Source organism: Prunus persica, chromosome G1, assembly GCF_000346465.2.
Source record: "Prunus persica cultivar Lovell chromosome G1, Prunus_persica_NCBIv2, whole genome shotgun sequence".
In the NCBI taxonomy this organism is placed as follows: Eukaryota; Viridiplantae; Streptophyta; class Magnoliopsida; order Rosales; family Rosaceae; genus Prunus; species Prunus persica.
Window position 1 is genome coordinate 34,655,385 of NC_034009.1, and position 12,147 is coordinate 34,667,531.

The 12,147-nt window shown below is 43.2% G+C and overlaps 3 protein-coding genes across 3 annotated transcripts in view; all 3 read right to left on the reverse strand.

Annotated features, from left to right (window-relative positions):
• Nucleotides 346–2,328, reverse strand: LOC18789111 (cytochrome P450 CYP82D47). Its single transcript, XM_007226536.2, has 2 exons — nt 1,245–2,328; nt 346–1,086 (listed from the first exon to the last, which is right to left on the reverse strand). Exons 1-2 carry the CDS (start codon nt 2,220–2,222, stop codon nt 463–465), a joined length of 1,602 nt encoding a protein of 533 aa, XP_007226598.2. The 5' UTR covers nt 2,223–2,328; the 3' UTR covers nt 346–462.
• Nucleotides 4,100–9,211, reverse strand: LOC18792945 (cytochrome P450 CYP82D47). The gene is made up of 3 exons (XM_007226744.2): nt 8,860–9,211; nt 4,921–5,615; nt 4,100–4,756 (listed from the first exon to the last, which is right to left on the reverse strand). The coding sequence occupies exons 1-3, from the start codon at nt 9,107–9,109 to the stop codon at nt 4,133–4,135; spliced, it is 1,569 nt and encodes a 522-aa protein (XP_007226806.2). The 5' UTR covers nt 9,110–9,211; the 3' UTR covers nt 4,100–4,132.
• The window catches only part of LOC18789706 (cytochrome P450 82C4), a 22,311-nt gene continuing 20,003 nt past the window's right edge, over nt 9,840–12,147 (reverse strand). The window contains exons 3-4 of the transcript XR_002269629.1: nt 10,035–10,291; nt 9,840–10,000 (exon numbers count right to left, since the gene is read on the reverse strand). The gene's annotated coding sequence lies outside the window, so the exon portion shown is untranslated. The remainder of the gene's footprint in view (nt 10,001–10,034; nt 10,292–12,147) is intronic.

The window sequence follows — 12,147 nt, forward strand, 5'->3', positions numbered from 1 at the left end:
GCCTTGTCATATCATTGTATTTGTATCCCCTAATGTCATTAATTTGGACTCACCTGCTTCATTTCCATTTTGCAACTTAATTTTATTGGTTCAACTTATCGGCGGCCAAAATATGATTTTCACTGGTTAAAGGGGCGATGTCTGCTTCCCAACTTTACCTGCTTCATTTCCATACGCATGCATGGTGATGGTAAATTGGTAATGGAGGGTGGCGGCCAGTCTCACATGAAAAACTCTTTATCTAATTTGTTTGCTACTGCTACGAGACACAGACCATGGCTCAAAAATCGACAAATTTATTTCCCGTACGTAACTTCTAGTAGTCTATTCCTTCCCAAGAATAGCATTTGTCAAAAGTAGAGGAATTTATAAACTGGAACTGTTTAGTTTAATACATTCACAACATATATTGCATATGTGCATTTTATTCTCACATATAGCTAAATTCTCACTCTCAACTATTTAATCATACAAATTAGGAGACAAGCGTGGTTTGACGAGGACATCAAGAGGAGTCAGTTTTATGTTCGTAAGTCCAATACTTCCAGTCATATCAACTGGTGCGTTTTCTTGAGTCGTGACATCAAACGAATGAAGAAAACTAGCCAAAGTTAAAAGTGTCATCTGAAGGCCAAAACTTATCCCAGGGCATGCTCTTCTACCACTGCCAAACGGCATCAGCTCAAACTGCTGACCCCGAACATCAACATCCTTATGGGTAGTGAGAAATCTCTCTGGCTTGAACTCCATCGGGTCGGCCCAAACCCGTGGATCAGTTTGGATCTTCCACAGGTTCACTAGCAGCCACGTACCTTTTGGAACATGGTACCCTCCTACGGTACAGTCTTCTGTGAACTCCCTCTGGCCTGAGAGTGGTCCAGCTGGGCATAAACGCATTGCTTCTTTAACAGTGGCCTGCAGGTACACCAGATTATTTATATCTGACTCATCCAGCAGTCTTCCTTTGCCAACATACTGATCAAGTTCTTCATAAACTTTCTTCAAAACTTGGCGGTTGTTCAAAAGCAAAGAGAGTGTCCACGTCAGGGTCACCATGGTTGTGTCACTCGCTCCAGCAATCAAAATCTGCACAATCAAAATTTTGGTGATTATTAAAACAAATTTAGCCAATGACCATTTGGTTTAGCAGCATCCAGTATCGACTTTGTTCGACCAGGTGCTGAGTTGAAATATGACGGACAAAGGTCGTTGTAGAAAAAATTAAAATAAATTAACATATATACCAAACATGTTGCTTTGATGACGGTATCAGCATCGAAGCCAGCAACATCCGTTCCATCGATGGCTGAAAGCATGACATCCATGAAATCTTGATCTTTTCCTTTAGTTCTTTTCTGCTTGTGCTCCTCCAACCATTCCGCAACAATACTGTCCAATTCTTTGGCAGTTTTCTTCATGGCCTTCTGCTGTCCACCCAAATCCAACCAACTAAGCCAAGGAACAGCATCTCCCAACACAAACAATCCCGCCAAATGAAAGAACTCTCTCATGGCTTTTTGCCACCGCCTTGCCTCCTTCTCCTCACTCAAATTCCCATTCATAAAGCATCTCTTTCCAGCAACCATCCTAAAAATCACATTTAGAGTCAAATCCCCAAACCACTGCTTCATCTCCACTAAACGCTCCCCCGAGCTTTCTTTTCTTTTGATCCATAAAGTGTACAGCTCTTTCAAACTCATCTCCACTTCTGATACTCGAACTTTTTTCAGTAGCTCGAGCCTGCGGTTTGAGAGTAACTCGAGGGATGTGAGCTTGCGCATTTCACGCCAGTATGAACCGTAGGGGCTAAACCCGAACATGGCAAAGTTGTAGCCCAAGTGCTTAGCTCCTAGCGTAGCCGGACGGGAGGAAACAACTATGTCGTTTGTGGTGAAGCAGTCCTTGGCCGCCTCCCAAGTACTTATCACCAGAGCAGAGTGGATACCAATGTTGATGGTGAAGGCTGGTCCATACTTGTCAACCAAGGAAGCCAAAGCTATGTGAGGAAGCTGAGATCCTCTGAATAGGCCAAAATGACCTAACAGAGGCCACCCGCCTGCAACTTTTGGTAGTTTAGGACCCTTGGCTTTGGCAGCTGAGCTTGATCTCTTTATGATAAAGTAGGAAAATAAAAGTATGGCTAGGATTCCAGCTATGGCAGTGTTTAGGCATGGGAGATACAACTCCATTGTTGCAAAGGGAAGGTTGAGGGTAGCTGTCATTCATGCAGTAGTTCTTATTTATAGTCAATATCAGTGTTTTTTCTTCGTGGGACTTTCAGGTCAGCGTTCTTAAGTTTGTTTTGGAAGAGGGCCAATGAGGATTGTTTTCTATAAGATAATTCGTATTTTCAGAAATACATTTGACTCACTCAATATAATAATTGATGCGTAGGATAGGAAGCAAACTGTACTTTGGCAACATTCTGATCAGACAAGAAAATGGGTTATTTTAATAGAATTTGACGTCATCGCTGCAACATTGGGAAAAGGACCCCTGAGGTGATGAAATAACCTTCATGATTGAAGATTATCTTTTGCACGGTTTGAGACTTAAACTTATCTCCTTTGACCAAAAAAAAAAAGTATTTAAATTTATCTCCTTTGAACCAAAAAAAAAATTATTTAAACTTATCCGAGACTCTGTTTTTTTAATTTCTCTAGAAGATAACATCAACCTAATATTAAGCAGTCCTATATCCTGCCAAAATTGCTTTTGCAATAAGCAGTTTCACTTTGGCCTTTCTTCAGCTCAGCAATTAAATTATCAATCGGCTTTCCCTAGCGGTATACCAAGTTTTGTCCTCCTGTTCTCTCTTGATTAATTTTCTTCTTGTTCATCTATTACTATTTGGATAATGCTTGGGACATCATCTTTTTGTATTATATTTGTGCACTAATTTATGTGACTGTTGAGTTAGCTATGCCACATCGTTAAGTGAGTTTTTAATATTTTTTTCACCTTTCACTTTACAGTCATGTAAATCATATTAAAATTATTTAAAAAAAAAAAAAAAATCTTCATTCTCTTCTCCTACCTCTTAGCCAGCTAACCCTCTCTCCCTCCTTAATCAACCTCACCTTTCAGCCACCCCTCTCCAGTTGCCCATCCTTCCCTCAGCCATAATCTTGTACATGAACCTACCCTCAACCATACACCAGATTTCCCAAACATTGAAAAGTGAATCTCACCTACAGGTATAGGGTCGAAATCTTTTGAACAATCACAAGGACACTGAGGGCAGGGACTTTTCTCCTTCAAGCTCCAGTGCAAAGATGGACGTATATCCAACCAAACACACCGCCATTAAACAAAAACTAGCCTCACAGCAAAAAAAGACAAAACTCAACTTCGGTTTGTTTGTTTCCAAATTTGCAGAAAGTCCAAGATCGTATCAAAAACCCATTTCAGGTCCGGGGTTACATAACTCAGAATATCAATTAAACTCAAAACTTGACTGCACTTGAAAAAAAATTAATAATATCCAATCAAAAATGCCCATTTCAAGATCTGGGACCTGCAATGAGAATCTGACAAACTCAATGACTGGTGTATGGCTGAGGGAAGGATAGGCGACGGGAGAGGGGTGGCTGAAAGGTGGGGTTGAGTAGGGAGGGAGGGTTGGCTGGGTAGGAGGTAGGAGAAGAGAGCCGAGATTTGTTTTAAAATTTTAATGATTTTAATATGATTTAAATGAGTCTGTAAAGTTTAAGGTCAAAAAATAATAAAATATTAAAAATTCATTTAATGATGTGGTATCGACAAATGTATGTTAACTAAAAAGTGGAACCCATTTGTCAAAACTAGAGGAAACGCATGAAGCTCATTGGGCATAAGTAGAAGATAGATTTAGTAAAGCCAAACTTTTTAGATTAGGGTCATGCTAGGGAGATCAACTTTAGATACCAACTTGTGTACCAACTCTCTAATAGAGGTGGAGCCCACCAATACAATGGGTCCCACACTCTCTTAGAGAGTTGGTACACAAGTTGGTATCTAAAGTTGGTCTCCCTAGCATTTTCCTTTAGATTAATACATTCAGAACATGAACATAAGCATATGTACTTTTCATATCGTAGCATTTATTTTCATATATATATATATATATATATCTAAGTTCACAATTCTGAACTTATTCATAAAGATTTGGAGACAAGCGTGGTTTAACGAGGACATCAAGAGGAGAGAGTTTCATGTTTGTAAGTCCAGCGCTTCCGGTCATATCAACCGGTGCATTTCCTCGGGTCGTGACATCAAACCAATGAAGAAAACTAGCCAAAGTTAAAAGCGTTGTTTGAAGGCCAAGATTTATCCCAGGGCATGCTCTTCTACCACTACCAAACGGCATCAGCTCAAATTGCTGACCCCGAACATCAACATCCTTATGGGTGGTCAGAAATCTCTCTGGCTTGAACTCCATCGGGTCGGCCCAAACCCTTGGGTCAGTTTGGATCTTCCACAGGTTCACTAACAGCCACGTGCCTTTTGGAACATGGTACCCTCCTACAGTACAGTCCTCTGTGAATTCCCTTTGGAATGAGAGTGGTCCAGGTGGGCATAAACGCATTGCTTCTTTAACAGTGGCCTGCAGGTACACCAGATTATTTATATCTGACTCATTCAACTGTCTTCCTTTGCCAACATGCTGGTCAAGTTCTTCATAAACTTTCTTCAAAATTTGGCGGTTGTTCAAAAGCAAAGAGAGTGTCCACGTCAGGGCCACCCTGGTTGTGTCACTCCCTCCAGAAATCATAGCCTGCATAATCAAAATTTTGGTGATTAATAAAATAAATTTATCCTATGACCATTTGGTTTAGCAACATCCAGTCTCCACTCCATTGAATGAGGCGCTGAGTTTAAATATGACGGACAAAGATCGTCGTAGTTTAAAAATAAAATAAAACATATTTATATATGTACCAAACATGTTGCTTTGATGATGGTATCAGCATCAAAGCCAGCAATATCTGCTCCATCGATGGCTGAAAGCATGACATCCATGAAATCTTGATCTTTTCCTTTAGTTCTTTTCTGCTTGTGCTCCTCCAACCATTCCGAAACAATACTATCCAGTTCTTCGGCAGTTCTCTTCATGGCCTTCTGCTGTCCACCCAAATCCAACCAACTAAGCCAAGGAACAGCATCTCCCAACACAAACAATCCCACCAAATGAAAGAACTCCCTCATGGCTTTTTGCCTCCGCCTTGCCTCCTTCTCCTTACTCAAACCCCCATTCATAAAACATCTCTTCCCAGCAACCATCCTAAAAACCACATTTAGAGTCAAACCTCCAAACCACTGCTTCATCTCCACCAAAAGCTCCCCAGACCCTTCTTTTCTCTTGCTCCATAGAGTGTACAGCTGCTTTAAGCTTATCTCTACTTCAGATGCTCGAACGTTTCTCAGTAGCTCGAGCCTGCAATTTGAGAGTAGCTCGAGGGATGTCAGTTTGCGCATTTCACGCCAGTATGGACCATAGGGGCTAAACCCGAACATGGCAAAGTTGTAGCTCAAGTACTTACACCCTAGCGTAGCGGGACGGGAGGAAATAACTTTATCGTTTGTGGTGAAGCAATCCTTGGCCGCCTCCCAAGTACTTATCACCAAAGCAGAGTGGATGCTGTTGATGCTCAAAATGGCCCGGCCAATATCGAGTCCAACTTAGTGATGAGGTGTGATGGATGATGGATGAAGGTGAGGACCTTCACCAAGTGTGTGAGGATTTGGGCAAACGATAAACATATAAAAGACAAGATATACGTGGTTCACCCGAATGATGGGCTACGTCCACGGAGAAGGGTGTTCTCATTATGATAATGTTTGTTTACATTTGTACAAGGGAATTAGACCCAAATATAAAGATAACAAGTGAGAAGCCCAGGCCAGAGATGGATCCAGAAGAGAGAGTCCCCAAGAGCCAGTCCCCTTCTAAGGAAAAAGTAGTCTTCTTTTATAGGTGAGGGGGAGTCTTCACTTCTTGTAGTTTTCCGATGTGGGACTCCTCCTGCTTTGCTTAGAGTTGTGATTTGTGGTGATGCTTCTTTGGCTAAGGTGATGACCTCTCAAAGCATGGCACTCGAATGATCTAGCCTAGCTAGTTGCTCGGTCAGTTATGGTACAAACAGTAGTCCCCCAAGTTCTCGAGTAAGAAGGTACTTCTTGGTTGGGGACTTGTAATTTTAAGTGCACTGGCCGAGCAACACCATAGTTCATCTTCCAAGCTGTATAGTGCACTACCCATAGTCCCCCAAGTCCTCGGGTAAGAAGGACATTTGGAAGGGAGAGAACTTGGCACGAGGGTGCCGAAGGTGAAGGGGTAGCCGAAGGGACAAAGTTGCATGTATCAGGGTAATGTGGTTGGGCACGAGGGTGCCGAAGGCATATGAATTGCATGTGTCAAGGCGATGGGCTTAGGCACGAGGGTGTTGAAGGTGACACTAAGCTTGCATGTTTGCAAGGCAATGTGTTTGGGCACGAGGGTGCCGAAGGCACAAAGCTTGCATGTTGCAAGGCGATGTGGCCTAGGCACAAGGGTGCCAAAGGCATAAGACTTGCATGTTGCAAGATAATAGAGCTAGGCACGGGGGTGCCGAAGGCAAAGGGGATGCCGAAGGCACAAAGCTTGCATGTCGCAAGGCAATGTGCCTAGGCACGAGGGTGCCGAAGGCATCACAAAGCTTGCATGTTTGCAAGGCAATGTAGTGAGGCACGGGGGTGCTGAAGGCAACACAAAGCTTGCATGTCGCAAGGCGATGTGGCTAGGCACGTGGGTGTCGAAGGCGACACAAAGCTTACATGTTGCAAGGCGACACAAAGCTTGCATGTTGCAAGGCGACAAAGCTTGCATGTTGCAAGGCGATGTGGCTAGGCACGTGGGTGCCGAAGGCGACACAAAGCTTGCATGTCGCAAGGCGATGTGGCTAGGCACGGGTGTGCTGAAGGCGACACAAAGCTTGCATGTTGCAAGGTGACAAAGCTTGCATGTTGTAAGGCGATGTGGCTAGGCACGTGGGGGCCAAAGGCGACACAAAGCTTGCATGTCGCAAGGCGATGTGGCTAGGCACGGGGGTGCCGAAAGCGACACAAAGCTTGCATGTTGCAAGGTGATGTGGCCTCGGCACAGGGGTGCCGAAGGCACAAGGGTGCTTGTGGATATTTGGGCTTTCGGCATGTCCTTGGAGCTGGGCCTTCAAGGCTTCGGCAAGGGCTTGTCCTTGGAGCTAGGCCTTCAAGGCTTCGGCAAGGGCTTGTCCTTGGAGCTAGGCCTTCAAGGCTTCGTCAAGGGCTGGGCTGTGCTGTAAATTTGGAAGGAGCCGGGGAGGCTTCGGAATAGAGCTACTGGAGCTGGGTTTTGGACTGGTTTGGAGCTGGGCTGTGAAAGGATCCTTCGGCAAGGATTTTGTTGAGCTGTGTGTTTGTGCCCCACAGCCCTTGCCGTTCAGCAGGGGTTATTTGAACAGTTTCAAGGGCCTTTTTTTTTTATAGCATAATTTACTTCGGCAAGGGTGGAGGGGCGAGACCGGGACTTGTCGTGACCCTCCAATCAATTTTTGAACGACCCTTGCCGTTCGGCAAGGGCAAGGTCTTCTATCTTCGGCAAGGGAGGTCTTTGGATTTTGATGGTCTTGGCAAACTCAGTGCATCAGTCTTTGCTTCAGCACGTCCTTCCGTTCGGCAGGTGACCGTCATTAACCTTTGTCTCATACATGTAAGGTTGCATTGGGAGCGAACCGATCGGAAGGAAGAAGATTTTTGCCAAACGGTAAGGGGCATTGGGAGGAGCCTTTCGCGAGCCAGCGGGGTAGACTGAGAGCTGGGCCCTTGTTTCGTTCGGCAAGGAGCAAAAGTGGGAACCGGGTATTAGCCCGGTTTAGAGCTGGGCTCCGGAATGTTCGGCCCGATTCTTCTTGGCTTTAGGATTCTTTCCCAATGCTTGCCGAACGGCAAAGACCATGGACAAAAAAAAGGAGCCCCCAAAATCTTCAACAGCCCAGCCTGCCAAAGGCCCTGCCAAAAAAAAAAAAAGAAAAAGAAAAAGAAAAAGAAAAAAAAGGAGCTAGACCCTTGCCGAACGGCGAGAGCCATGGAAGAATTGGAGTCTCCGAAATTTTCACAAGACCTGGCTCCTTCGAAGGTCTGGCTCCCCTACTGACCCAGCTCCCATCTTATCTGCAACATGCCCAAGTACCCAAGTACCCAGCTACCATGTGTTGACGCAACTCCTGGCTTGCCAACTTGGGGGACTAGGGAGTGCCCTACGACTCCCAACGAAGCTGGAATGCTCGGTTACAATTACAAAACTCACAAGTTCCCAACCCAGAAGTTACTTCTCGACCGCGAACTTGGGGGACTACTGTTTACACCATAATGAACCGAGCAGACCCAGCACCAAAGTGACTAGCACCAAGGCAGCCACGCCTTCTCCTGTGCCGAAGAAAGACACACTTCCGAGGTGCCAGACACCTACCGAAGCTCCCAGCTGCCAAACCTAATTCCAGGACACATGTCACCACCACAAAGGCTTGCACAAAGTCCCACATTGGAACTTTGTGCAAAGCTCCCACTTTCACCTCCCTATAAATAGGGAACAGTACCTAGGTAAAAGCAAGAACTATTCTCCCACTTTTACTGTTACTCTGCCAGAATTACTACTTGTAACTGACTTAGGCATCGGAGAGCCTTCGGCCGGCACCACACCGGTGTCCGAAGCTTAACGATTGCTTATCCCACTTTGTCTTCTGCAGGTTTCCCATCAACCTATATTTCACCAAGGGCCTCAGCTCTCTTCCCTGCTGAAGACCCCGTATACCTAATCACTAAGTTGGACTCAATATTGGCCGGGCCATTTTGAGCATCAACAGATGCCAATGTTGACGGTGAAGATTGGTCCATATTTGTCGACCAAGGAAGCCAAAGTTATGTGAGGCAGCTGAGATCCTCCGAATAGGTAGAGATGACCTAACAGAGGCCACCCACCTCCCACTTTTGGTGGTTTGGAACCCTTGGCTTTGGCACCAGAGCATGATCGCTTTATGATAAAGTAGGAAAACAGAAGTATGGCTAAGATTCCAGCTATGGCAGTGTTTAGGCATGGGAGATACAACTCCATTGTTGCAAAAGGAAAGGTTGACTTGAGGGTAGCTATCCATTGTTGCAAACTCGATATCTCAAGTATTTACTTCTTGGGACATGATAATTGATGCAGGACCAATGATGGAGTTTCGACCATAAAAAATATCCTTATGATTGATAATTATTTTTTATCCGTTTGATACTAAAAATGTGTCCAATCAATGTTGTCAAGCTAGCGGGTGGAGGTGGAGCTCGCAAAGAAAAGAAGAAGATTATGTTGGATGCTTGTCTGCCGATTCCTTCCATCCATTCCCTCAAAGCCTTTTTCGTGGGGAAAATGTTATTGATGTTGCTTTCTAGGGACGTAGACACAACTTGTCGAGATTCGTTAAATATTTTATTTAATTTACTTTATATGCAGCTTTATATTCCAATACATTTTAGTTTATTTACGACATCCAAGTTGTTTTGAAAAGGATTCATATTAGCTATGCATGGTATATAAACTTATCTGATGCTCTGTGTGTGTTTTTTTTTTCTTTTTCTAGAAGATAACACCAACCTAATATTAAACCAGTCATATATCCTTGCCTGTTTTTAATTCTTGTAAATTAAAGACTTAAACGACATAAAAATAGCTAAATTGGCCCTTTTTTGTTGATGAGAAATTCGTAATTTTTTTTGGTTGAATAGTAGAATCTCAATCATATCTTTGTTTTTTAAGTGAGATGTTTAGATTCCGGCCGCTGCGCTGTATAGCTTGATGATTGGACTCAATTATAATCCATTTCTTTTTCCTTTTGGTGAAGATTATAGTGCATTTCTTTCCTGATTGAATCTTATGGGCTGCAATGTCCGATGGATCCACATATAATCAAACTCTCATAACATAAATGGGCCTCACAATCTTAGCTTATATATACTTGTATTTAATTTATTTTTATTTATCAATGTAAATAATACATTTGAAGAACCTCTAAATTAATCAACAAACAGTACATTTTTATACTTTATTCAAACGCTTCATCACAGATAGAGATTACCAGGAAGGCGTGGGGTGAGCAGAACCTCTAATGGAGTCGCTTTCGGAATGGTCAAACCTGGACTCTCAGTCATGTCAATCCGTTGACCAAGCGGGGTTTCAAACTCAAATGCATGAAGCAGACGAGCAAGCGTGAGGTGAAGGACTTGCATGGCAAACGAGACACCAGGGCACGACCTTCTGCCAGAGACGAACAATTACGATTGCAACCAATAAGCAATATAATTCTTGACATATGTGATATATATATACTATTTTTCGTACTTATTGTGAGTTTGAACTTTTGATTCTTTATAATTTGTAAGAGGCCCCCACACATATGAAATCTTGGCTTCGCCGCTGCCAAATACACACTTTGTGTTACTTTTGTGCACACTCATGTATATATATATATATATAATACCTATGATATTAATATACATAATATATACGTAAAAAAAAAAAAATATGGGGCCCTTAAAAATTAGGGACCCTGTACGGTGGCACCATTTGCACACCCTCAAAGCCGCCCCTGCCTCACATGAAAAACTATGTATTTGATTTGTTTGCTGCGGTTGAAAATTCAATTCTTATCCCAGCTTAACATTTGTCCATGTCATTTTGCAGATCTATATCTCCAATGGGCGGGGTTGCCTTGTTATATTGGTTTGTATCCAAAAGCCTCACACATATGAAATGATTAATCATATGGGCGGGGTTGCCTTGTCATATCATTGTATTTGTATCCCCTAATGTCATTAATTTGGACTCACCTGCTTCATTTCCATTTTGCAACTTAATTTTATTGGTTCAACTTATCGGCGGCCAAAATATGATTTTCACTGGTTAAAGGGGCGATGTCTGCTTCCCAACTTTACCTGCTTCATTTCCATACGCATGCATGGTGATGGTAAATTGGTAATGGAGGGTGGTGGGCAGTCTCACATGAAAAACTCTTTATCTAATTTGTTTGCTACTGCTACGAGACACAGACCATGGCTCAAAAATCGACAAATTTATTTCCCGTACGTAACACTACTACAAAAAAGCAAAAAGACGACGGTAAATCACCGTCGTGTATTGGGTTTTTCAATGGTCGTGGAATCCACCGTCATCTTTTCCCTCATAAACCACGACGCTAAATAACCGTCGTTGTTAAAATATACAACGTCATCAACAAATACAAACGACGTCTTTGTACTGCAAAAAGATCTAAAAAAGCAATCGAGGATGATAATAAGACGACCAACTCTATGTTCGTAAGTCCAATACTTCCAGTCATATCAACTGGTGCGTTTTCTTGAGTCGTGACATCAAACGAATGAAGAAAACTAGCCAAAGTTAAAAGTGTCATCTGAAGGCCAAAACTTATCCCAGGGCATGCTCTTCTACCACTGCCAAACGGCATCAGCTCAAACTGCTGACCCCGAACATCAACATCCTTATGGGTAGTGAGAAATCTCTCTGGCTTGAACTCCATCGGGTCGGCCCAAACCCGTGGATCAGTTTGGATCTTCCACAGGTTCACTAGCAGCCACGTACCTTTTGGAACATGGTACCCTCCTACGGTACAGTCTTCTGTGAACTCCCTCTGGCCTGAGAGTGGTCCAGCTGGGCATAAACGCATTGCTTCTTTAACAGTGGCCTGCAGGTACACCAGATTATTTATATCTGACTCATCCAGCAGTCTTCCTTTGCCAACATACTGATCAAGTTCTTCATAAACTTTCTTCAAAACTTGGCGGTTGTTCAAAAGCAAAGAGAGTGTCCACGTCAGGGTCACCATGGTTGTGTCACTCGCTCCAGCAATCAAAATCTGCACAATCAAAATTTTGGTGATTATTAAAACAAATTTAGCCAATGACCATTTGGTTTAGCAGCATCCAGTATCGACTTTGTTCGACCAGGTGCTGAGTTGAAATATGACGGACAAAGGTCGTTGTAGAAAAAATTAAAATAAATTAACATATATACCAAACATGTTGCTTTGATGACGGTATCAGCATCGAAGCCAGCAACATCCGTTCCATCGATGGCTGAAAGCATGACATCCA

Coding starts and splice junctions, on each gene's coding strand:
- LOC18789111 (XM_007226536.2), bottom strand. CDS start 2,222: ATGACAGCTACCCTCAACCTTCCCTTTGCAACAATGGAGTTGTATCTC. Junction 1,087..1,244: donor TCATCAAAGCAACATGTTTG/GTATATATGTTA, acceptor TTGATTGTGCAG/ATTTTGATTGCTGGAGCGAG.
- LOC18792945 (XM_007226744.2), bottom strand. CDS start 9,109: ATGGAGTTGTATCTCCCATGCCTAAACACTGCCATAGCTGGAATCTTA. Junction 5,616..8,859: donor CACCGTCAACATTGGCATCT/GTTGATGCTCAA, acceptor TCAACAGCATCC/ACTCTGCTTTGGTGATAAGT. Junction 4,757..4,920: donor TCATCAAAGCAACATGTTTG/GTACATATATAA, acceptor TTGATTATGCAG/GCTATGATTTCTGGAGGGAG.